This window comes from Cuculus canorus, chromosome 3 (genome assembly GCF_017976375.1).
Source record: "Cuculus canorus isolate bCucCan1 chromosome 3, bCucCan1.pri, whole genome shotgun sequence".
NCBI classification, from domain to species: domain Eukaryota; kingdom Metazoa; phylum Chordata; class Aves; order Cuculiformes; family Cuculidae; genus Cuculus; species Cuculus canorus.
In genome coordinates this window covers 50,227,260-50,253,976 of record NC_071403.1, presented here as the reverse complement: position 1 = coordinate 50,253,976, position 26,717 = coordinate 50,227,260, and the positions used below count along the sequence as shown (strand labels likewise).

At 41.1% G+C, this 26,717-nt stretch overlaps 2 protein-coding genes across 5 annotated transcripts; both read right to left on the bottom strand.

Moving 5' to 3' along the window:
• Nucleotides 1–464: 464 nt before the first annotated feature.
• Nucleotides 465–10,169, bottom strand: FBXO5 (F-box protein 5). 2 transcript variants are annotated; one of them, XM_054063155.1, is made up of 5 exons: nt 10,034–10,169; nt 4,074–4,810; nt 3,664–3,754; nt 2,339–2,500; nt 465–1,527 (listed from the first exon to the last, which is right to left on the bottom strand). In XM_054063155.1, the coding sequence occupies exons 2-5, from the start codon at nt 4,793–4,795 to the stop codon at nt 1,276–1,278; spliced, it is 1,227 nt and encodes a 408-aa protein (XP_053919130.1). In that variant the 5' UTR covers nt 4,796–4,810; nt 10,034–10,169; the 3' UTR covers nt 465–1,275. The 2 variants fall into 2 exon arrangements, with proteins under 2 accessions (XP_053919130.1, XP_009568660.2); XM_009570365.2 differs by lacking the exon at nt 10,034–10,169 and adding an exon at nt 7,167–7,215.
• MTRF1L (mitochondrial translation release factor 1 like) lies at nt 8,156–25,294 on the bottom strand. 3 transcript variants are annotated; one of them, XM_054063158.1, is made up of 8 exons: nt 24,849–24,978; nt 23,967–24,131; nt 21,278–21,418; nt 19,862–20,045; nt 14,001–14,164; nt 12,993–13,110; nt 11,003–11,139; nt 8,156–10,544 (listed from the first exon to the last, which is right to left on the bottom strand). In XM_054063158.1, exons 4-8 carry the CDS (start codon nt 19,992–19,994, stop codon nt 10,329–10,331), a joined length of 768 nt encoding a protein of 255 aa, XP_053919133.1. In that variant the 5' UTR covers nt 19,995–20,045; nt 21,278–21,418; nt 23,967–24,131; nt 24,849–24,978; the 3' UTR covers nt 8,156–10,328. The 3 variants fall into 3 exon arrangements, with proteins under 3 accessions (XP_053919133.1, XP_053919131.1, XP_009568665.2); XM_054063156.1 differs by lacking the exon at nt 23,967–24,131 and having other exon boundaries at nt 24,849–24,988; XM_009570370.2 differs by lacking the exon at nt 23,967–24,131 and having other exon boundaries at nt 10,329–10,544; nt 21,278–21,357; nt 24,849–25,294.
• Between the last annotated feature and the right edge of the window lie 1,423 nt (nt 25,295–26,717).

The following is a 26,717-nucleotide window of genomic DNA, read 5'->3' as shown; positions in this document are numbered from 1 at the left end:
AGGACCTACCCAGTCTGCACCCTTCCCAGTCTGTTCTCTACTAACTGGAAAAAAAACCCACATAAACCCCAGACATTTCCAGAAAATGGATCAGTCCTTTTCTTGAAAGCTTGCCTGCCTTTGCTGTGGAATGACATGGACCCTACAGACAGCAAACCAGCTCTGCAATAGCAGCGTAAGTTCAGCCAATTAAAAAAACCCAAAAACATTTAATACATAGGTTCAGAAACTATCGGCAATTACTGCTAAGACCCCTTTGGTAAGCTGCAGGAACATCACATGAGAATGGATTCAGTACATTTTACACAAAACCAGATTTGCTTCTTGTTAAATCAACATTTTTAAATGTTGAAAAGATGAGAAATGCGAAAAACATGAGAAATTAATACAAGTAGTAATCTTTTAAGATGATAAATAGAAGGTCCAGATTTGCCAACCAAGTTGTTGAAAACAGCAATTTATTTTCACATTTACAAGACAAACATGAATAATATTTAAAGTAGTATTTACAAGTATATACAAACATTAAAACTTTATCTTATCATTTGGAAAGAAATGGCCAACGAAGAAATTTTTTAGCAGTATGGCCAAGATACAAGTATTTTTTTCTTTTTAAGTGTGAAAGGGTATCACATCAGTTCAAGGAAAACTGGCAGTTTCTCAATGAAGAAATGAGGGAAGAACAACAATTAAATATTCACATAAGGCAAACCATCAGAAAAATGGCATTATGACCTTTCACATTTTAAAATTAAGGCAAAGCCTTGAAGAAAACCCTTAAAATCTAGACTCCCTCATGATTTTATGTTAAAAAGGACTTCGCCTCACTTAACATTCTCACTATAAATGCTTTTAAAAAAGACTTTTGAACAAGAGTAAACATTTAAATAAAATACAGTTTGTATTTCCCTCTTGTAGCATTCAAGAATTGCTAGGCTTGGCTACTTGCCAAAACTTTTGTTTTAGTCAATATTATTGTGAGGTGTTTTGAAGACTGGACACAATAGACATCGTTAAGATAGTATTTAATATGTCACTAGAATCCATATCCAGAATTTTCTTTTAAATTTGTAATTAATAAGACTTTTCAAAATTGAGAATCGTGATGATTCAAATTTTGACATGACCAGATGGTATAGAGGAATAATAAAATTAACTTTGTTTAAATGCAGAAGAGCAGTAAGTATTTTCTTGTTCGATTTTCTTTGTGGAAAACTTCATAACTCAAAAAAAGCTTTTACGGAACACCTGACAATCTGTATCGGGATGGATGGCTCATAATCGCCGTAGATTCTGTTTGCTTTTCCTAGTCCCAGGAAGCGGCCCTAGCTTTGAGATGGATTTCACTGCTTTGCCACTCATACAGTCACTGGAGCTGTGGTAGCAGCACATGCATTTTGTGCAAAAGTCAAAGCCACAACTTTCACGACTGCATATTGCTCTTTGTAGATAGGAGTCATATTTTGCAGGTGAGCCACACCGATGGCACGCTTTAAAGCTTTCAGTGTTTTTCAGGGACTTGGCAGCCTGTTGGGAAAAGCATATAAAGAAAGTTTTAAGCATAGGGTAAAAAGCACCCTAAACATTCCATGATCAAGTTATAAAAAATGTTAAAACTTCTCCTACTCAAGAGATTAAATAAACAATTTAGCCTAATTCTGACTGAATCAAATTCTAATGGAAATTGAACAGGAATAATCATCCTACAGCCGGCAGGTGCATTGGACTGGAATAGTCAGAAAGTTTAAAATTATTTAAATTTTAAATTTAATGGTCAGAGATACTAAATACAAAACAGTAAAAGAAAACAGCCCTCCTGAATCCTCCAAGCCTCAACCAAGAACGGTGATTTAGTTAACTTTCATTTTAAAAAAGAAAAAAAAATAATCTGAATTTCAATTAAATCAAACAGTTGAGGTAAAAAAAGACAAATGTTTCCAGAAATCTCAGCCACGGAGCACTCCGGAAGCAATTCCTACTTCTCTCCAATTAAATAATTTTTGATACAAAAACAGATCTACAACTTCAAATCATTTAGCATGAGAAAGTTAGACTTGTATAACTCCTTATATCACTCAAGTGTTAAAATAAAATGTTTTTGTAATCTAAACGTCTCTTTATAGACATACATATGTTTATCAAGGCAAAAAATTTTAGACTGCTACTTCAGTGCACAGTTGAACTTCCAGATTTCTAATGCTACAAATTGCTATATAGTCTGTCATTCTAACAGCGTTACAAGCATGCCAAATTTGAGATACTGCTTTTAAAAATATACTTTACAAGCTGATTGTGTGCCAGATGATATGAGAAAAGACCAATGAAAATCATCAGTTACCTCAGAGAACTCTACCAGCCTGGTGTGTTTCTTAGAGGCTTTAGATCTGGTGACTTTTTTATTCAAGTTGTTTGGTGAGGTTGCTTTCTGAACGGAAGTTAAAGCCTTTCGGCAGAGAACATACTCCCTTGTTGCAGCATATTCTGATGCCTTAGTGCCATTCTAATGAAAAACAAAGAAGAATAAAAAATGAGAATAAACGTATCTGATACTGACTTTTTATTTAACAGAAGTAAGCTAATATTACCTTAGCTTTCTCAGTCAGTACTGTCGTAAGTGCATAGAACAGACCTCTAGTTCAGACCATCAAAACCAACGACCTTCTATTACGTAATGCAACTTACTTTCATATTACCATATCGTAATTATTTAGGCAGAGCATGTAACATAGTCACCACAAGGTTTTAAAGCACAAGGCAATCCTCTGGTGAGCGAGGATGCCTGAAGTTTTCTTTCTGAGAAGTAAGCCTTCCCCTAATTTTCTAAGTTTGCACTTCAAGTTACAAAAAAAAACCCAAAAACCATACTGTGGCAGGGAGGAAATCAGACTTAATCAGATGAACATTCAGTGGTGTCCAACTGTTTCATCCCAGCAAGCTAGCGTCACAAAATACTACATAAAATACAGAGACTAGTTGACTATCTTATTCTGTGGCAGATCCTAAGCCTTGTTTCACTGTCTCTCCACGTCTCAAGGAAGAAAACCACACCCAGTGTTTTAAAAGTCTTGGCTTGGTAAAATGCAACGTCAGTCTGGCTGGATCTTGTATTTTTCACTTCGTACAACAAAAAGGTATTAGGAGTAGCTCACAGCACAAAAAGCTTTTCAGTTATCTGTAGCCAACATGTTGCAACTTAGAGACTGCTTGTAGAAAGTACACGCAGAGAACCTGGGTCACAATCACCTGAGTGGTTCCTTTCAGGCTCTCTCTTCTGCACCAGTGGGGACACGCAAGCAAGCAAGCCAGCTTCCGATGAGAGCCTCTAGGGCTCGCCCAGTGGGCAGTGCTGGTACTGACTCTTCTTCCTGCCTTCCTATGCATCACAGGCCATGTGGAAGCTCTTAAGAACATCTGCATCTCTCCCTTTGGTAACCTTCTCTGTCAACCTTTCTTGGGCTCCAAAGGCAGTTTACACACTAACAGCGAAGTGACTAGTAACAATGCAGATGGTGCATTCTAACAGTACAAACTCAGACACTCCAATGAAACTGTTTTCAACCTAAGAAAGCCTCATGCAATCTCTTAAGGCTGTGAAGAATTCTAAAATAGCAGAAAGACACTGCTGATTTAAGCTTGAAATACCTAATAAGTGCAGAAACTTACAGAAATATTTTTCATAGCTTTACTATACATTTGTAAAATCCATTTATCTTCTCGTAGAATCTTCAGCCACGTTTTGCTGACTTTGGCAAAACTGCAACGACAATACAAACATATCAGTTACCTCCTAGAAAAGGAAAAGTTTTTGCAAAATAGTGGGAATAACTATGTAATCTTTTTCTTTTATGTAGAAGAATGAGATATGCTCATAGTTGTAGTCTTTAATTTGCCTTCTAGTAAGACACATTGTCCACATCTATCATAGCTTACATTGACAGTTCATGTTTCAATCTATTAGTACACAACACTGAACACTTAGTAAATGTCACAAACCCCACATCTAAAAAATTCTTAAGCCATCTGACTAGATTGTTTACTTTCCCAATGAAATACAATGAGATCAATATACTTACTTAATTAAATCCATCTCACCAAGATGTCTTAAGATGCTTGATAATATATGCTTCAGGTTCTTTTGGAAGAGTTCGGCAAGAATGTCAATTCTATCCAATCCCATTTTCTTTCCAATTAGGTTACAAAGTTCAATATTTCCCCTAAGAACAATTCTGTCTACTGCAGCCCAAGACCTGAGATCTCTTTTACCATTTTTTTTCAAAGTTGAGCAAATCATTTCTTCATAATGTCTTACTGGCAACAAAGTCTTCTTTGAAAATTGTGCTTGGTTTTGGTTCTTTGTTAAACAATGCTTTGGTGTATCACAGAGATTCCCAGCCAAAGGCATACTATCCTCATGTTCTATTGCATCAGAGTATTGACTACTTATCATAGAGGAATAACCACTGTCCTCATTAAATTTACTGTTTTCTAGTACCTCCATTTCATAGATATCTTCATCAAGTCTCTGGGTTACTTGCTCATTTTCTTTATTATGTACAGGTCTTCCTTCATCTTTAAGATCTGGATTCCTGGTGGTTCTGTGGTATGAGTCACTAAAGAGTATTTTCTGATGCTCTTCAGCACAGCTTTTACAAATGCCTTCCTCATAATTCAAGGGGCAGGATTCCTCCAGTCTTTTCTTCTCTGTAGCAGTCTTTAATGGTGTAAACTCAGCGTGAAGAGTTGTACAATCAAAATCACATTTCATTTTGAAGGAGTGGTTAAGGTTTGATTTCATTATTTTGTTTGTATCCTGCAAGGCACAACAAGGAAACTATCACAACACAGCATAAACTACACCACACATTTTCCTTAAAGAACCAATCACATCTTCCTTCTGCATTATGAATTTTAAGCTTTTACCCAACTCACCCTCTAGTGTCTGAAACACAGACAACTGGTGGAACTAAGGATTTTATCAGTCACACATTACACCTATGTCAGATCTCTCAAATTAGAACTTTATGCTGCATATATTTGGGCTGAAAAAAACTGACTAGATTTTTTACTTTGCCACCATTCCACTAGATTATTTTTACACACACTAATGCCTCCAATTCCTACCCTAAATGCAAGGGTGCGCTCAAGAACACATGTGGTCCCTGTAAGGGACACCAGTGGCAGAAAGATCCATGAGTCAGCAGACCCCTGCAGGGTTATAGCCAGGCCAGTAGCCTGAAGTTTGCATCCAAGGCCAGAGGCAATGGTGCTAATGCAGCCAGGTATCTGGCATTTTTAAGATGGAAGGAGGATGGGTGGCACAGGAAAAGTCTGATTGCTCACATCCATGTGTAAATTACAATGGAAAGCAGCAACCCTTAAACCGTGATCAAAGTAAAATAAGGGCTACTTGCAACTATCATTTTAAGAGGGTGGAAGGTCAAAAGAAAAATCGAGGTTTTCTTGTCCCGTTTCTTTTCCCTCCAAAGTGTGATGCTATCTATACTAACAATTGCGGGGGGATGGGTGAGGGCTGAGGGGGAGAAGGAAGCCATCTCTGTCGTGTTTAATCGAAGGGGAAAATAATTTTTAATATGCTTTGCAATCAGTATGAAAAATAAGCTCTCCCATGTGAGTGGAAATTTTCAACGAATTAAGCCCTTCTAGTAGTCTGGGGAGAAAAAAAAGAGTACTAGGAAAATGCGTTTCATGAAAGTTTCAGATACCCACATCTGCTGGAAGAAAGGAGAAATACGCTTATGGCTTTGTACAGCGTGAGTTGGGGAGAGATGCAAGCCCTCCAAGCCCTCGCTAAGCTCACTCCTCCCCTGCCCCCTCGTCGAGGAGCTTTTGGCCCAAACCCCCGCAGAACTCGGAAAATGCTCCCTCGCTCCCGTGTTTCGGGGCGCCCGGTAAACCTGCCCCCGGCCCTGCGATGCCCCTGGAAGCGCTCCCTGCACTTTCGGGGGCCTCCGCTTTCCCCCACGCTGGAGGACAGACCCCTAGAGAGGGGGCGGCGTGGCCCGGTGGGCGGCAGAGAGCGCGCCTGCCCCGCTGCCCGCCGGCGGGAGATGCGCCCCCAGCGCTGCGGGACAGTCAGCGGGGCGCGCCCCACCCCGACCGGCGGCGGGACCGGGGCTCCCCGCGGCCGCCCATGCGGCACCATCCCGCCCGTGCTCAGCCCAAATACCCACCATCCCGCGCTAAGCTCCCCCATCCGACCATCTCCAGCTCAGCCCATCCCACGCTCGGTCCCCCAACCCCATCCTTCCCAGCTCAGCCCCCCAAACCCGACCATTCCCACCTCAGCCCCCCAAACCCGGCCATCCTGCACTCAGCCCCCCAAACCCGGCCATTCCCACCTCAGCCCCCCATCCCCACCACCCCGCGCTCAGCCCCCCAAACCCGGCCATCCTGCACTCAGCCCCCTAAAACTGACCACCATTTCCAGCTCAGCCCCACAAGCCTCACCATCCCGCACTCAGCCCCCTAATTCCGACCATTCCCAGCTCAGCCGCCCCAATCCCCAACATTCCCAACTCAGTCCCCTAATCCTCACCATCCCGCGCCCAGACAATTCCCAGCTCAGCCCCATCCCGACCATTCCGCGCTCAAACCCCCAATCCCGACCTGCCCCAGCTCAGACCCCCAATTCCGACGATCCCGCGCGCAGCCCAAATCCCCACCATTCTCACCTCAACCCTCCCAGTCCCGAGCATTCTCAGCTCAGCCCCCCAATCCCGGGCATTCCCAGCTCAACTCAGCCCCCCCATCCCAATCATTCCGCGCTCAGCGCCCCCAATTCCGCGCTCAACCCCTCATCCCGACCATCCCCAGGTCGGCCCCCCAACACCCCCATCCGCAACTCAGCGCCCCCATCCCCACCATCCCCAGCTCAGCTCACCCCAGCTCATTCCCACAATCCACATCATTCCGCGCTCAAACCCCTAATCCCGACCATTCCCAGCTCAACCCCCAGTCCTCACCATCCCGCGCTCAGACCATTCCCAGCTCAGCCTCTTCCCAACTCAGCCCCATCCCCACCATTCCGCGCTCAGCCCCTCAATCCCCCCCGTTCCCAGCTCAGCCCCCCATCCCGACCCTCCCGCGCTCCCACCCCGTCCCGCCGGCGGGCTGTGGAGCGAGGCTGGGAAGCGCCCCGTGCTCACCTGCAGGGCTGCGCCGCCGCGGGCAGGGAATGCGCGGCTGCCCTTTGCCGGGTACTTTTAAAAACTTTGAATTTGGTATCCAAAACCGCGCCGGCCAATCCGGCGCCGCCGCCCGCGCCCGCGCAGCCAATGGAACGCGGGTAGAAGGCGGGGGCCAATCAGGGGCGGCGCGGGGCGGGACCGCAGCCGCTGCCGTTTTCCCTCCTCGGCCGGCACAGGGGCAGGCGAGTGGCGGGGAAGGTAGCGCGCGCGCGCGCGCGCCCTCGCCCTCCGAGGGGGCGGGGCTGCCCGCGCCTCCCGCCTGCTTCCCCCAGCCCAGCGGTCTCGGGGCGCTCTTCTACACGAACCCCCTACTGACTCGCTACGGTAATGGTGGGGGTGATACAGGCCGAAGGACTGCTTGGCGCCCGCCTACATCTGCGTTTTGCTCTTATGAATGGATGCGCCTGAGATCTTTCCATCATCCTTGCACACTCAAAGATCCTGCACTGGGGAAGGAGTTGTCAAGTCTGGGGGAGGATCTTAGATCAGAGTTCCTACCGTGGAAGAAATCTATTTCTTTTAAACTATAGTCATACAATCATAGAACAGTTTGAGTTGGAAGGGACCTCAAAGATCATCCAGTTCCAACCTCCCAGCGATGGCTAGGGACACTAGATCACTCTATCCCCCAAAGTCTGAGTTGGAAGGGACCTCAAAGATCATCCAGTTCCAACCCCCCAGCGATGGCTAAGGACACTAGATTGCTAGATACCATTAGACCAGGCTGCCCAAGGCCCCATCCAACCTGGCCTCGAACACCTCCAGGGATGGGGCAGCCACAGCTTCCCTGGGCAACCTGTGCCAGTGCCTCACCACTCTTACAGTGAAGAAATTCCTCCTTCTGTCTAGTCTAAATCTGCCCCTCTCCAGTTTATACCCATTGCCCCTAGACCTATCACTACAAACCTTTGTAAACAACCCCTCCCCAGCTTTCTTTTAGACCCCCTTCAGGTACTGGTCAAGGTTATTATAGCTAGCAGAGCGAGGAGTGCTGCTGGGAGCTAAGCAGGCTGGATATCAGTGCAGGGATCCCACTGCTCCCAAACCCATAACCTCACAGCTCTGGGAGGTTGCATTTGTAGTGAGAAAACAGATCTTCAGTTAACCTGAACATGGAGCAAGAACAGAACTTAAAGACTGTATAAAGCAAAGTTTGCCACTGACAGGGCAAGGAGGTATCACTCAAGATCGTGAAGTCCACCTTGTATGACACTGTCACAGGCAGTTTTGGGACACCTCCTGCCAGAAGTATGTGATACCTGGCTTCTCTCACACTGATCAAGGGCTGGCCACTATTGAAGCAACACCACATCTACCGTCTGTTCAGAAGACACACAAGCACAGGGAGGCTGCAAGACCTGGCCAGCCAGGCCACTAGCTGAAACACCAGGGAAGGTCAATGTGACAAAGACCTGAACGCTTATGTAAGTTTAATACAGTAGTCCAGTTCTAAGACTTGGCTGATGGCCCTTATTTGTTTGCAACAGTATGAAGCTGAGTGAGAGACAAGGAATCACAAACTCCATCCTCTACTTGGTGTAACATATGCTGGCCTTAAATGAAGGCAAGAAGACTGTCACATGTGCCTTTGTACTCTTCTGTTTATAGTATTGATCGGGTAGGAATAAAGAGTTCAGTTGTAGTTTCTGCTCCAAACAATATCTAACTATTTTGCACGCAAAATACATCACTGTTTATTTTTACTTTCTTATGATGCAGTTGGGAGTTGTAAATCTGACCTAGGTCTCACACTTACCAATATGTGTGCCTCACCTTTTGCATAGAGGTATTCCTACATCTAAAGTCGACTTATGCATCTTTAATTAAAAGATTTTAACTTAATCATAGCTACCATGCAGTATTTCCTAGAAAATAAACCTGATAAAGGTATTCCATGATTCTGTGTGGGTTTTAACATGCATTGGTTCAAACTGCTGTCTCTCAAGTAATAGAGGAAGATAATAAACTGATAATAATCAGTTGATTTTTATATAAGATGTTAAAAGAATACATTCCTATAAGCTATCTGTAGCTAACTTACTATATTCCTATTCTAATATTTTACGCTAATTTTAATTAGATGTCTGAAAAGTAAACACCCTATACTGATGGCAACAATTTACTTTGGGTTCCAATTTCTTATTTACTAGTATTTATATTTTAGATACATCCTGTATGTGTATACACATATGTATAGATGCAATGCATGATGGAATGCGGCATGGAAGCTGAAGGTTTTGTATTGCTATATGCATTTGGGATTATACAACAGATTGTAGTCCAAACTAAATGTTAAAAGTTTTCACTAGCCACGTGTTCATATATCAGATTACATCCTTCACACTACGTAACCATTAGAAAATCAATAAACTGGAGAGCTGATTAAAAACATAAAGGAGAAACTGACTGAAGCCAAATGGAGACTGACATATCAGCCAAACACTATTGTAATGATTCTTTTTGCTTTTGACTCAAGAACAGAAACAGTCTTTTAAAAAACAACTCACTTAAATTGACACTCATCTTGCACAGCTTGTTTTTTGGAAAAAGGGATATTCCTAAACAATTTTTTGTGTTTATTAATAAGGGCCAGAAGGCCATGGAAACATGAAGGAGATACACTTTTACTCCATCTCCCATGCCATGGGTAAGTGATTAACAAATATGCAGATTGATCATGGGGTCACTTATTAATCACTTTCCTCCAATCACTCAAACAAAATCCAACTTGTTCTCTCAAGTAAGCTACTTGACATTGTACTGATGTTTAAACTACTGTTTAAATGAAATATGGAACCAGAAATACCTCATTTTTTAATGCGTACCTTTCAAGAGTGGTGTATCGGTATCTTCTCAGTGGAGAAAGTTAAAATCTGCAGTTACTTCTTGCCAGGCCAAATTTACTTTTTAAGTAGACTACTGTAGCAACAATGTCTCATATGTAAAGGTAATAAAGTCTTTCACTCAGCAAGTAAGAAAACTGTTTATCAGTCATGAGGAAACAAATTGTGGTGTCTTTCATGACCTGAAAAGCAGTTGCTTTTTCTTGGTGGTGCTCGGAGAAGTTCCTTTGCAGACAAACGTCTACATCTGTTGTAATGGCCTGACAAAGAGCAATATTCAGGACACATTCTTTTTTTCATTTTCTGAAATAATTTCCATTAAAGATTCATAATCAGCGTATTCTCTCAGAGTTTGTATCATTTCATCTAGCATTTCTTCCCCTAGCATGAAACACTCAATATGATGCACTGATCTGCTTATCCTGTGGTCAGTAATCCGGTCCTGTGGAAAGTTGTACGTTCTGATCTTCTCTGATCTTCCTTTAGTCCCAACCTATCAAACAAGAAGAATCAGTTTATCGTCATCATGTTTCTTATTAAAAGGATGAAATATTGATTAGGCATCTAAAGAAAAAGCTCTCTCTTCCTTCCATGATTATCCAAAATTTGTATAGTTACATAGTGTTTAGATTGGTTCAGTAGTTGCAGTAATTGCTCTCAAACATGTCAGAGAACAAATTTACTGCATCTTTTCCTAAAACTGTTCTATTTTCTTATGCTCTAATCCAGTTTGTTTCACTAGACTTCTACAATTTACATACTACTGACATTTTAATTCTGGCTAATATATGACCTCTATTGCTCAAGTAGAATGTAATTATTTTGCCTCTTTTAAGTCCCTCCTGGACTTCTGTTCCTCTATATTTCCATTTACTATTTGTATTTCAACAGATAAGCTACCCCAAGAACACACACTCATAGAGAATTATACCTTTACTAAGTGAAACTCACTTGAATCTTTCGAGCACTGTTTCTCCTTTTGGTTTCTTCTTCCAGTTTGGCGTTGTATAGTTTAGCACATAGCATTTGCATAGCCTTTTCTTTGTTTCTAATTTGAGATCTTTCTTGCTGACATTCAGACACGATCCCTGCCAAAAATATCATGACATTTGACACTTGACAGTAATACATACTAAAAGGGGTTTGAATTTTCCAGAAGACTTTTATTATGTTACAATTTGCTGTTTCTCTCATAAATACATATTTTGGACTGGGAACGTAAAAGTCCAGGCTTATTAATGTCTAATGATACATTTTGGGAGAGAAGCACAGGCTAAGTTGTACAGGTGATAAGACAAGAAATTTAATTCAATATGTTGGACAACAGGTAGATAATGAAATAAAAGATAAATGATGCGATCTGACTTACAGAAGACACCTTTAATACCTGTAATTTTTTGCCATAGTTCCAGCAGATGTAGTATTTAGGGAGCAGTAAAATACACAAGAGAGTAAGTATATAGAATATGATCAGCATATACACAAGTGGGCACTATTTTCTAAGAAAATAAAAATATGTGGTTTTCCTTCCAAAAACATACAATTCAAGTTATGTTGAGAAGTGAACAGCCTAAGAAAGGAGTAGGGAGAAGAAATATAGCAAGAAAACGGCACAAGCTAAGTTGTTATTTGGATTTATTTTAAGTAACTCTGGTAAGACTACAGTATGCTTTTATAAGATGACATAGTATTACTTTATGAAAGACTTGTTTACAAACAACCTTTTGGGTCACAACAAAGGTTTATGAACAGAATTAGGATGAGACAAATTGAAGAAGTAACTGGACAACTGTGAATGAAGAGAGATCTAGAGGAATGAAGAAGGAAAAGGTGGAACAGGAAAAAGTCAGGAGATAAGGTGAGCTATAAACCCCCCTATGAACCAAGGCCTTAAGTGCATAATCCTGAAGTGCATAATCACAAAAAATTTGCAATACATTTTAAGATTTTTATAAGAAACTCTTGCAGCTGCCTTCAGCAAAAGCTAAGATTATTTGCTGGTTTTAGTTTGTGGGGTTTTTTCCCAAACACGCAGGCGATTCAAAACTTTTTTGATCTGGAGTATATTTTTGTCACCATAACTTCAACAGAATTCTATACTCTCCACTGTTTACTTTCTGCTTTACTGAGGTGATGGAATAAGCACAGAATGGATTAATATCTTCAATAAATATGAAGAAATGGGTGGCAAAAACCTGGACATGTAAAGATAAAAAGCACTCAGGATTACCCTGAGGCTGTAAAGCCTGACTGATGTTTGCGATAGGGAAGAGGAAAAGTTGAAAGCAATGAAAGTCAAGGCAGCTGTTGTGGATTGCTCAACGGGAAGTAAAAAGCTTAGGAATGACAATAAAAAAAAAAGATACAATAGCTAAAATCAGGTAGCATTTGAAGGTGTATCTTATACGTCCTAATGTTTCCTAACCTGAGCCTGGGGGATAGGCCTCCTAATTATATGTGAAATATATATATGGGAAATTATATGTGAAATATATGGGAAAGGAGCCAACAGACAAGCGAAATCGGCAATCTGAGTAGACTCTGCAATTAAAAGTAACATTTTAATATGGAAGTAGAGCAATTTCTTTTTTTTGGAGACTAGTCAAAAAAAGGCAAATAATCAGATTTTAATCTATTCTGTTTTTCAGTTTCTTCTCAATTATTTGAAAACTTACATATATATTTTTTCATAGAAACTGATCTGGATGCTTTCAAAGCATCTTGCTTAATGGGAAAACGGATACTCACAAAAGCCAGTAGTCTTCACTATTACAAATTGGTGTGGGCATGAGACGGTGTGGTTAGCATACTACAAAACTATTTGAAAACTCTGCTCTACTGTTGTCCAGGTTTGAAAATAAAACCTTTTTTTTTTTTCCCAAAGAAATTCTGACAGCAGTTTTGCAATGTAGATCTTGTACTTGGGAAAAAAATGAAGTACCTGTTGGAATATGAACTATCCGCACAGCACTGTCTGTGGTATTGACATGCTGGCCTCCAGCTCCAGTAGCCCGCTTTGTTTCTATCCGTAGATCTTTTGGACTAATTTGCAGCCTCATCTGTCATGGGAAACAGGAAAAAAAAAAAAGGAACTTATTTATGTTGCACCTTTCTAGACAGATGTGAAATATGTATAGTTGGTTCATTTCATAAGGCCCATTCAGACAAGATCAAACTTTTGAAAGTTTGAGTGGTAGCTCCTATCTACTTATAATGATATTAACAAATCCTTGTAGCTAGATTAGAATGTGCTATGATGGGAGACAGGAAATCAAGCAAATAGTAGCTTAAGGCATAGCCATCCCTTAGCACTAATATACCCCCTCTTCTGAAAGCTCTGCACCCTCTTCCAGCACAGTTAACCAGAATCTGAAATTGACAAGATGATTTTTAGATAAAATGGAACATATTTCCTTGGCTGGCTCTAGAATGGGGTGACGGTCTCTGGGAGGAAGGAGTTAGGGAGAGAATAGGAAAGAGTAATGTCTTTGACAATTTGCTATGTTAACATGAAACAAAGGTCAACCTAGCCAGTTGGTTTTAACCAACCAAATATGGTGAGAATGGAAGGAGAAAGTGAGGACACTACAAAAACGGGGACAAGGTGGTAAGAAAACTCTGTAAACTAATTCAGTCTTATTTTACTTTGTAAAAAATGTAAAGTTTTCCACAAAACATGCGAAAGACAGTCATGGTTAATTTTCAAATTATAGTGAAGGAAACTGCCAGTGACTTCCCTGAAATTAGGATTACAAGGAAATGCAGAAATTATTTACTTTGCCCACTTAAACAAGAATAAACAAACAAATATGACTTAGTTTCAAGCTAAGATTAAAAAAAAATCATTAAGAAAGAATAACGAGAGACAGAAAACACTTGGGTATCAGCAATATGGCATGTAAAACTATTGATCATGGTAAAGTCTGTTATACTGAAAGATAAATATTACCTCTGTGGGTTGTGGCAATATTGCAACAGTCATCGTGCTGGTGTGAACGCGTCCTTGTTTTTCTGTCTTTGGCACCCGCTGAACACGATGTACTCCACCTTCAAATTTCATGTACTTGTAAGCCTCAAGACCTGCTATACTGGCAACTGCATGTCTTAGGCCACCTTAAATATAGAAGGAAAACAGTCGTAAAACCGTAAGAGAATCTGTTGTTGTTGTATATTGTTATATTTCAAACACTGTAATTAGATACCATTGTCATTTGATTCTTGAAATTATGAATTTCCAACTTAAATACTTAGGCAGAATTACACTAAAAATGCAAGAAAACTCTTAAAAACAAAGCCAGACATACATATTTACACACAATCTCAAGTAAAGGTCTGTCACTTTTTTTTATAGAGTCCAATCTAATTTTTTATATATATATTTTATATATACATATAAAGATTGTCTACAAACCACGTACATACACATACAATCATAAACTATAGTAGAACTCTAACACTGGTAGTAAGCTTACCTAAAGACCAAATTTTGGAAGCCACCTTCAGAAACTACATCAATATTTTTACTGTTGGTTCAGAACCTTATCATTCAATGGGAAAAAAACCCCAAGTTTTTGACTAAAGGATTCATTCTCCTCTATGCAGTCTACCCATGTCTCATCTTTCTCTTGTATTTAATTTTACTCTTTTGCTCCCTTGGAGCAGAGCTCCAACTTCTGCTCCTCCTACCAACACATCTAGCTAAATACTTAACAGTAATGTACTAAAAACTAGCATTCAGCAGCTTGGAACTTGGAAGTAAAACCCAATACAATCACGGTTTCATGACAGAAAGTTTATTGCCACTCTAATTTATGGCATTCTTGCTCTTCTATGTTGGCTAGTGTGCAAACTCTTCAGTCATGCCTGTATAACTGTTTGAAGGATCAGAGAAATGATGGCACTATAAATGAATGCAATTTTTCACTCATTTTGGTTTTTTAATCCAGCTCAGTTCTCAGATCCCATTCTCAGCACAGTGGATGGTATTTCAAGGCAATGAATAAAGAGGAGATAGGTGGCCTTGAAAGTGTATTGTTGTTGAAGTCTTGCAACACAAAACCTCAGATGAGAAAAGAGGCACATAAATCCTCATAAATACTGTTTTAGGCTACCTCTGGACTACAGACATTAACCATAGGACAAGACAGCAACTTAAAACAATGTAGAATCTGAAAATGCCCTACAGAGCAGGGAAAAAATCATCAGCCACAATGTAGGCCAAGTTTTTCGTCTCCACAGAGGTTTGCAAATGTTTTTATTCTACAGAAATTTAACATTCCCTCATAACTGCACTAAAATATATTTCCTTTTACAGACATATTTTTTAAAAATAGCCTAAACTGCCTCTTCTTTTGTCTTTAATCTTTTTTCTCCTTCTGACTTCTAAAATTTTTCTTCTATTTCTACAAATCTGTACTACTTTGATTCAATCACACTGTCCAATGTACTTAGTGCTTCACTAGTTCAATTTGTAGGCTTTATCGACTATCAGTTCTGTAAGATAAATCTGTCATGTTTAGCATACATCTGACTGTAAAGCATGTAGCTTAACAAATAAGAATATCTGTCAAAATCTTCAGTTTATATCAGTGTCATTCTAGCAGGTATTGTGAAGGTTTTTTTCTGCTATGCAAATCCTATTCAAATTAACAAAAGATTAATTCCTTTACTTTAAAAGAATCTTGTATAACCCAAAATAATTAATGTAGATGAGTAATAGAATTTACTCCTTTTAATATAAAAGCAACTACTAAAAAAATCATAAGCAACCTCTACACATGAGGAAGAAGCCAGGCTATGTCAGGAGTAAAAATAATGTCGATGTCCGCAAGGCTGTGACACTACTGACAAGCATTAATGATGTGATAAGCATTTAATTGCAAAAACTAATGTTCTGTCTTTTCTCCCTCACTTCTCCTGGCACAATATATATACCATGAGTACAGTTTGTCTATTTGAGCTACAGCCACATCTGTGACACATTCAAGACAGTTTAAGTTTGTAGTGACAACAGTATGCCTGTGGCACTGTAGTGTTTAGCATGAGATGACCAAGAAATTGATTCAAAAGATACGCATGCAGCTCATACTGCTTTAAATCAACCATTACAAAAAAAAAGTGTAACATGAAATACAGCCAAATCTAATGACATTTCAACAGACCCTCTACCCTGGCAGACATGTCATAGGTCTGTCAAATATACTTAGTTCTTCCTAATTAGATGCTTACCCTTTCAATTAAAATGCCCCTCTCTGCCCTGAAAACTGATGTACATAGAACAACAGCGGGAGTTTGCACTTGTTTCTTTATGTGGCACTGAGACAAAGTCCCACATCTGTGTTTCTGCCTTGCCACCACAGGCAGATGAATGATGTGTGGGTTTGTGCTGTAATGTGCATGCTGAATCTTGGATGTGCTATTTTTGCACAGTGGCATCCCTTGGGGTAGGTCAGTTAAGTCAATTAAGAGTGGACTGAAATTGATTCTTAACTGCAGTTTTGTTTAACTTTTACCTTGTTCACACATGTTGACACTAGGATTTCAGGCAAATTCTGGAGCTTTCTGAAATGAGGGAATGTGATGTTTTAATAAAGGACTTTGCTTTTGCTTATGCAGTCCAGTAAAACAAAGCATGGATGGGATGCAATAGCCTAGAGTCACCAGCAAGTGACTTCAAAGAGAAAATATGGCTAGATACATACTACGTTAGTACATTACTTCAGTTTCCCATCTAAGACATTAAAGAGAATGCTCTGAGAGTGTGGGCTCCTTGTTCAAGGGATGAGCTTTCACCAAAAGGGTAGTCAAGCACAACTCTCTTTGCTTTCCAATCACAAGACTGCAAGTTGAGTCAGGCCTGACTTCAAATTATCCAAAAGCATAGTTTAAGCCAAATCAGTGGATTGATACAATTAGCACTGTGGCCTCAAAACTTCTAGAGCTGAGACACAGAAGGAACATAGGCTAGCAAAGGGCTGGAAGGTGGGACAGCCCTTGTTTAAGCTGTGAAAATGTGCCCTGAAGGCGAAGTTGTATGACTGCTGGGATTCACCCCACCTAAGTCTTGCCTCAGTGGAAAGGGCAACTCTCTCCTTCATGTACTATACAAAATAAAAAAGACTCGGACCCTTCCCCCATGCTCTTTACATTCATCTAATACACACCACATTTATTCAATTTATTTTTTTTTAAAGAAAAGGTAATAAATTTCTGTTGGCTTCGAAGGCTGAACGGGCTCAGCTCCTGGCAAAGTATTTGCCTCATCACAAACAGGGATAAATATGACTTTCCTCTTTCAGTAACAAGCTGCACTGTAACATAAAGCCTCTTGTTCCTACATTCACTTGAACTGTGCAAACAGTTCACTTGACAAATGACCTCTTGGCCATAAAAAAAAGGTTTATTATTAATAATAGATTTAGATAATAGACAACACAATTCAAGCCTCATGAAATTAAAAAAATGTACATTAATTGAATTGGGAGAAGCCACTCTAGAAGGAAGTTGTGATACTGTGAAAACCTGAATTCATATTCATCAACTTGAAATAAATTACCTGCCAGGAACTCTAAAGAAAGTTATTTTTTGAACATGTTACAGATATAACACTTATAAAATTGTATTACAGATTTTTAAAATGCTGTTAAGTGAAATCCATTAAATTAAATTGTATCTGTGTATCTGATAGGTGAAGACATGGGCCTCCCTTTTTTTGAGGTGTGAATACAGATAACAAATCAAGCCTGTACTTAGATTTTTGAGTTACCAGTTTGTGATGTTTTGTGATGTTCTGAACTGTATTCCTCCATGCATAATCTCTCAATATGTAACAGTGAATCAAAAACTGTACTTATGCAAGAAAGGTCTTAAGGCACAGAAAGACCATCATCAAGAGGGTAAAGTAGCTTAATAACATGAGAAGCTTAATTAGGAGACTTGTGGATATTTATTTTTTTTTTAATTTCTACATGGTCGAAACTGAAAATGCTCGAGATACTTGAAAACATCAAGCGCAAAATTCGTCTTAAGTGAACTGAAGCAGCATTAGAAGATGTTTCACGTTTCTCAGAGCTTGCTAAAAATCTCTCTGCAATTATGTTGTTGACTGAATAGAGATCAGAGATTTTCTGACAGATTGCATATCCTAACATCCTAGCTTTTACCATTTCCACTTCAAGTCGTCACTAAAAAAATAAAAAGTAGTGATGAAAGTATGACTACAGGTAAAGTTTCACAACCAAATTAAGATAGGAGCAGTAAACTGCACAACTGCCCATTACTGATTCGTATCCTGTATAACATACAAATTATCGCCACAGGAAAATGTAGGCAAGTAAAGTGTGCTGCCCTTACTCATGGCAGCATGGATGACTGTAAACCTGAAGATCTGTTAACACAGAGGAACTTAGCAAATTTAGCATGCTGAGAACTGGGGCTAGCAATCTGTTAGGCAAAAAAATAAAATCCCTGTCATGTCTCCATGTTTTGGATTGCACTTTCACAGGTGGCTTCAGCTGACTGAACCTCTCCCTCCTGGAAGGTACTGGTTTTCTCACTGCCATTGGTAGTAGCCACACGCTACTGTCTCCACCTCCACCACCCTCATGAGTGCTTCTCCTCATTACTGGATTACCTGAAAACTTATCAGGGTTTATTTGTGTGCTGTTTTCTGGCTGGATTTACTTGGTGATGAGACTCTGTGAAGACAGATAATCAGAACTGCCAATGCAAAGAAGTCAACAGCAACAAAAAGACAGCAGCCTGATCTTTAAGAAACAACTTTACACTAACATGTGCCACTACCTCAGTCTCTTGTGTAAACTTACCAATCCTCATCTTTGCAAAGACACTGTTCCATGAGACACAGTGAACCAATTTCACAGCTCACCACTACCAGAAGATCCAGTTTTTCCACCTCTTTGCATTCAGCTCTATGTTGCTGCTTATCTTATGCTAGCTCAAGGCTCAGGAAAACTGACTTGACAATTAAATAGGCAAAAAACTATCCTTTGCCAGTTTAAGTGAAAGACCACTAAAACAGACTGAAAAAAAAAAAGAACTACACAAAACCAAAAGGCAGTAAAGAATGGAGGGGAGAAAGGAGAAACATCTTTTACTGGCATCAAGCTGTTAAACCAACTACCTGTGAAATTTTAGTTGAAGACTTTAATAAATAAATGCATCTCTTATCTCTCCTCTCAAAGTCTCAACAATTCCTCCACTTTGCTCATCCATTAGCTGTTACAGATGAGCTATACCCAAACATCCTGTTTCCTTACATAAACCCTCAGATGACATTATTTCAGACAAATTCAAGATGTTTTCGATTAAATTTCATGAACAGTTTTAATCATACTGATCCCTCTCTACCAAGGGATGCATAATAATAAAACACACTTTCAACCTGCAACCAAAGTGATCTAGAAACCCTAGAAATATTAAGTAACTAAGTAGAACAGCATATCCAAATAAAATGTATGTGTAATCCAGATTTGTTAAAAAAACAAAAGCTAAAACATCGGCATCACTTTCTGAATTTTTTTCTGGCAAGCACTTAATTTCATTTCTACTTTTTTAAACTACCGAAAGACAACTTTTATTTTAGTATTTTAATAGTACTTCTGAAATGGAATTTTGTTATCAAATACAGAAGCCGAGGAACATTGTATTCAGACATTCAAACAATCTTCTGCTTCTAAAATTAAGGTAGAATGAATTACCTTCCTGTAGTCAGGAAATTTAAGTGTCACATGAATGAGCGTTTCAACTTAAATGAAAAAGTTACAAAGATCAAGTATTTTCATTACTGACCTATTTCACTGGGAAAGTATTCTAATATTTCAAATTTCCACTTTTTATAGGCAGCATATCGTTGGTACATATCAAATATCTCCGAGGTGAACAGCATAGCTTCCTGCCCTCCAACTCCAGCCGTTACTTCCATGACAAGATCACTCTTGTCTGTTTCTTCTGAAGGAATCAAAAGCAATACTATCTGCGAATACAAAAACACCCAGCTAAGACTTCCCTCTGATATTGCTTTCTGCAACTTAGATAGTACAAAATGCCAGACAAGTCTGTAACTGATCAAGGCCATGTTCTCCTGCTCTAACTCGTTGGTTACCCAGAGGACGGGCTTCTCATGCCTCTCCCAGTGAAGAAGCATCAGTCAGGAAGAGGTGGGACACTGCACTGCAGGAAGGCTCCCTGTGTCTGTCCCGTTGCAGGAGCCACATAGGTCTCTCTCAAGACCTATGAAACTTCACAGAAGTTTTCATCCACCAGGAACACTGTGGCATTTGGACACCACAGAACACATGCCAGTTCTTGCAAGACAACTGAGCATGTCCCTTCCTGCCAGATTCCCTTTTAACCTGGTCTCAACTACAGAGCTAAGAAAGTGTGGATGTTTAGCAGGACAGTACTTCAATAACAACTCAGCTGTATTATTCATTTATATAAAAAAGGGAGAGCTAGCTTTATATCAATCTGTAGAAGAAAGACACGCTAGAACCAAAAACTTGTACCACAATTTTAAAAAACAGGCACGATAGTATGGATGTTTTACAAATGCTTTTCAATCACCTTCCTTTAGCATTGAGTGATGTTTCTTTCCACAGACTACTACTTCTTTTAGCAAAGTCTTAAGTTTTTACAAAACTATTTATAAAGTGATTGTTGTATTGTCGTTGAAGGAATAAACTATGCAATAATGCCAGCTTCTACTTCACATGTAACATTAAGAACATGCAACAGTTTATGTAGCAAACATATTTTTTTATTGAACAACAGATACAGTGTATATAAGGTAGCAGTTGAAAGTAATTACATAGTATTAAACTTTTGAAAAAAAAAGCCAAACTAGTCTGCCTGATAGCATACAAGTTTAATATTTCCAATAGATAAATACCTATCGCATGCTGGATATGCATAAAGGTACACCCAGACAAGGCAAACTATACCATCTACTGATAAAGACTTATTGATTCAAAGAATTTCAGATACAGGTAAGCATACACTTACAAGCTGTCTCTACAACATGTGCATTTTTCATTTTCCTTGGATAGCAGACAGTGGTTGACGGGTATAGTTGGCAAGGAGGGGAGGAGGAGAAGAGTTTATTGTAGACATCTTATTTTGATGAGAAGACTTTTTTCTTTTTCTTTTTTTTTTTTTTTGTTAATTTAGGAATGGCAAGGAAATAGAGGCTTTTAAAGGTGATCTAACCTGATGTTTCAGTTCAGCTATCTCTTCTTCACAAGAGGCGATTTCCCTTTCTGCAAGCTTCTGGAAATCTTCACTCTCATCTGGAATATTTGAGTATAGTTAATCCTCAGACTTACACCAGTGCCACACTCAGAAAACCTTCTGGAAAATAACCACATGAAGAACTTACTATAACAAAACCCCAAACAAACACAAAAAAACCCACACAAGCTCCCCTCCTTCCCCAACACACTAAACTTGTCAGAAAATGAGATCAATAACACGGTTTGCAACAAAGACGAGCAATACATATCGAGAGTGGTTTTGGATATTGTTCAGGTATGAGACATAGGAAAATGTGAAATACAACAAATTCCACTTGAATATTTAAAGAAAAATATCCAAACCAAAAGAAAAACAAGCCCAACCCAACCAAAAAAACCAACAATTGTCGTGCTCATGGTCAAACAGTGGTTGTGGAGTCTCCATCCAATGAGCTATTCAAACACCATCCGAATACAACCCTGAGCGACCTCCTGGTCTAAGTGGCCCTGTGTGAGCAGGGGGATGGACCGGATGATCTCCAGAGGTCCCTTCCCACCTCAGTCATTCTGTGATTCTAAGAAATCCTTTCTGTATTTCTTTGTGACAGAAACAACAAGAATTTAAAAAGCAAAGCAGTCCCAAAGTTGTCAGTCTTTATTAAAAGGACCGTTACCCCTATCACTGTATACAAAAATCTAAAGATAGCAGTAGCAATTTCAAGTATTTTATCTCTGTCAATTTATTCCAGAATAGCTGCAGAACTTCTAACACTAAAAACAAAGGTACAGAAGAACTCTTGCATAAGAGGAACTTGTAATTTTAAAGTGTTACTTGACTGTTCAATACAAATGCTTGACAATTAAAGACTTATTTTTCTGAACTACAGTTTTGATGTGTTAAGATGTTCCTTTTCTTTCTGGTCAATATCAAACTTCCTCCTCTCCTCCAGAAATAGGGAAAAAACCAAACCAAAACAAACAGCCCCAAATCAACTTCTTAAGCAGCCTCTAAGCCACACTGATTCAGCTCACTCACCAAGAAGAAATAGTATTACCCCCCAAAGGAGAAAATGGTACACACAAAGAAGAAAGGGGAACTAGGGTGAGCACAAGGACACATAACTGCACAGCTAGCAGCAAGATAAGAAAAAGAAAGATGAAAGATTTCTTTATTTTTCCCTGTGTACAACAGTCTTTTAAATGCATTCATCTGAGAAGGGAGGTGCACTCTTACAATAACGCCACACCTTTTCAGCCCTGGAAGTGCATTTAGTCATTAGCACATATTTAAATGAAACTTTTTGACTTCAGAATTTAAGTCTAACATTGGTGAATTACATTCAACACCAATCATTTCTGTAAGAAGGAAATTAAAAAGCTAATCATGTGCAAATTGGTTTTAACATCAAGCATACTTTACTTGCAGCTGGCTAACAGCATGCATGGTTGACTAGCTGACTAACTCTATAAACATGTAAATTTGATCATCTCCAACTATCTAGTTTCTTTTTACAATAGCTACTGACTGATCAAGGGCAAGAGGTTAAGGCCCACAGAAGGAAAGATAAGAATTAAATAATAACAAATAGATGAAAATTAAACCAGTTATTCACAGCGCAATTATTGTACAGTTAAGAAATAATCTATTTAATAGCAGATGAATACTTTGAGGTGTGAATGTAATAAGCTCTAAAATGAGTTTAAAATAACATATACAGATAATTTTAAGTATGAAGTATGCAGGTGCTCAAAGTTGCTTGATTAAGCACTTGTAATCACTTCACTTTGCTGAAGTTCATGCAAAGGTTCAAAACCTGGTTTTGCCAACATTGGCTTCTACAGCAGGTTCTGAAAGGCAGGGGAAAAAATCCTCTATTTCATTTCATTTAATTAGTTTGGGTCACTGATTAATTTGTTCAAAGGAAGCAGTTCTCCTTTTTCACTTTGAGGTGGGACAGAGTGAACAGGAAAAAGAAGAGACCATCTGCTTTCAGACAGTGTTTGTCATCTCCGTCATCTGAAATAACTGACTACAGTTAACAGGCTGAAGTGAGCCATACTTAGAGAAGCAATATGTGTCAGGGGATCTAAGAAACACATCATCATCTACTGAATGTTTACTGATACTATAGCAATGTTTTTCTGCATTTATCTTTCTAACTGCTACCAAAACAAAGTTTGATTCAGGGTAAAAAAATATTTGCTGATTGGCAACATTAAAAGCGTGCAGGTACCAACACAATTCAAACTTAAATCACAGTGTAGAGGCAGCACAGATGCCACGGTCCATGACTGCCATAACAGATGCGTGTAGGCAGGCACGCTGGCCTGCTTTTACAACAAGAAAAAGTCCATACACTCAAATCTTATGAGGAGCGGCTGAGGGAACTGCGATGGTTTAGTTTGGAGAAGAGGAGGCTGAGGGCAGATGTTATCGCTCTCTACAACCACCTGAAAGGAGGCGAGTGCTGGCCTCTTCTCCCAAGTAACAAGTGATAGGATGAGAGGGAATTGCCTGAAGTTGCACCAGGGGAGGTTTAGACTGGGTATTAGGAAAAATTTCTTCACTGAAAGAATTGTCAGGCAGTGGAACAGGCTGCCCAGGGATGTGGGCAGTAGGGCACTGGTACGAGGTTCAGATTGGATGTTAGGGAAAATTTCTTTACCCAAAGAGTAGTGAAACATTGGAACAGGCTGCCCAGGAGAGTGGTGGTGTCACCATCCCAGGAGGTGTTCAAAAATCATGTAGATGTGGTGCTTTGGGATATGGTGGTGGTGTGTTTGATGGCTGGACTTGATGATCTTAGAGGTCTTTCCCAACCGTAATGATTCTACGAAAAAAAATAGAAGTTTTCTACCCCTGATTCATTATCTTTATTTCATGCGAAACAGATGCCATCACACTGCCCTCGCTTACGCTCACTCGAGCCCTGACCTCTGCCCAGCAGGTCGGTTTCCCTTCCCGCAATGGGGGCCATGAGGAAACCTCCCCGCCCTTCACCGCCCTCCCGCCACCGCCCACGCCGGCACGTGCCGCTACCCAAGGGAGCGCTCCGCCAATCGCGTTGGCGTATGCAAATCACGCCCCCCCTCCGCGCCACTAGCACTGCCTCTCCACGCCTCGAGCCCCGCCCCCTTGGGGCGCTCCACCTATCGCGCTGGGATATGCAAATAAAGCCCTCCGCTTCGAGCCAGCCGAGACCTCGGCGCCCCTCCACCGCCCCGCCTCTCTCCACGCCAACAAACACCGCCCCCAGCTGCCCTTTTGGGGCGATCCACCAATGGCGTTGGCGTATGCAAATTATCCCTTCCCTCCGAACCAGCAGGCACCGCGGCGTCCCTCCATTCGCCGCCTCGCCCCTTCGCCCTCGTCCGCACCCGCCCCTTTGGCGCGATCCACCAATCGCGTCGGCTTATGCAAATTATACCCTCTGCGCCTGATAGCCCCGCCCCATGCCCGCCCTCTCGGGGCGCTCCACCAATCGCGTTGGCGTATGCAAATCAAGTCCCCTCCCCACCACAAGGAATCGCGGGGCCCCGCCCCTCACCTTGCCGCGCCAGCTCCCGCGTGTCACTCAGCTCCTGCTCCTTGTCGCGCAGCCGCTGGATCCGCGTCGCCAGCTCCGTTCCCGCCCCGTCCCGCGCTTCCAGCAGGCGGCGTAAAGACGGGGAGGCGAACAGCTCGTCTAAGCGGGGCCGAGCGCTCAGGCCGCGGCTCGGCTGCTGCCGGCACGTCCCCGGCACGCTCCTCCCGAGCGGCGCCGCCTCCGGGGGGCTCCGAGGGGGCAGCGCCGCAGCCCCGCAGCCTCGCGCCGCGCGGAGAGCTCGTGAGAGGAACCGCATGGTCGGCGTCCCTCCGCCAGCCCTGCCGGAGACACCCGAGCGCCTTTGCCCGCTTCCCTTCCGGGTTGCCGGAAGTTGCCGAGGAGGCTCGGCTCTAGCTTCGGGAACAGCCGGAAACGATCGGGCTGCGCTCGCGGAAACGGACGAAGGGTCTCGGGCCGGGGGGGGGGAGAGGGAGGACAGGCGCGCTCCGATTGGCCAGCAGCAGGCGGGGCGGGGCAGGGGGCGGGGCATGCCCTTCGCGGGCTGCGGAGTGGGGTTTTATTCATTCGTGTTGTGGATACCCCATCCCTGGAGGTGTTCAAGGCCAGAATGGGGCCTTGGGCAGCCTGGCCTAGTGGGATGTCCCTGCCCATGTCAGGGGGGTTGGAACTGCACAGGCTTTAAGGTCCCTTCCAACCCAAACTATTCTATGATTCTACGATTCAATGATTCTGACAAGTCCCCCTCAAAAAAACCAACTGCCTCCATCCTCACCAAATCCTCTCAAGCAAGAAGTAGTTACTATTGCAAAAAGTGGAATATTTTTGATTTAAGCTATTTTCATCTAAGTAATTGTTTTTTTTGAAAGTTAGAATGTCCCTCGGATATGTTTTTTTTCACTTTTTTTTCACACATGGTTCATTCTTTGGAGATGATAATGTGTGTGAAGTATGATCTGTGCTGAACAGATGTGTTCTTTGCAACCGCCTCTATTTGCAGTCTCTCCCCCTCTCAAATGCAAGGACAAGCAGAGAGCTGAGCCTGCTCCAAATTAGCAAGACTTTTGACTGTTACAATGTTCATAATAACATTAAAATTAGACCTTGGAAATGAGTAGAATGTGGACAAGATTTCTGTGGGAATTTATATATATGCATATAAGTGGGAAATATATTCTGTAACCAGCTTTTTTCTTCTTGCACATGATTGATGGAGATCACTCCCTTGTGCTGCCCGGGCCTGGTAAAGGATGCTTGCTTTCTAAAACTCCAAAATGGGTCTCAGAGAGTTTTATTTGCCCACATTTTCGGTATTACCTCCATACCTTGCAAAGCAAGGCCCGTGGGATCTGTGCCAAGGTTGTCATTGGGGCAGTTTAGTGCCCTCTGAAACAGGGTCTGAAACCCGATGCTTCCCAGGGACGCAGGAAGTTCCATGCGGGAGATTGCATATCTGGGTGACTTCTACAGGTCTTTTCTCTCACTGGACAGAGAATGTTCAGAATTCAAATGCCCTGAGGAGAAGAAGGAAGCTGCAAACGCTTCTGGAAGTACAACACAACAGTAAAAGCTGATGCAAAATGAAGCATTTAAAGGAAAATAAACGCACTGTCAGACGAAGAAAAAAGGGCAATGGGAAGAGCATTTACATCAGTGATTAGTGGTGAGACTGAAAGACTACTCATTTACAAAATACAGATCTGAGTACAGTGTCTTATGTGGAAGTTTAAATGGAAATGCAGTAAAGAAGCAGTCACTTAGTAAATGTGGTGTGATGGATGTTGTGGGGTGATCTTGACAAATCCCCTGTGGTATGCAGACAAGTGGCACAGTAACCTTTTTTTTAGATAGTATCATTAATAAGATTCTTGG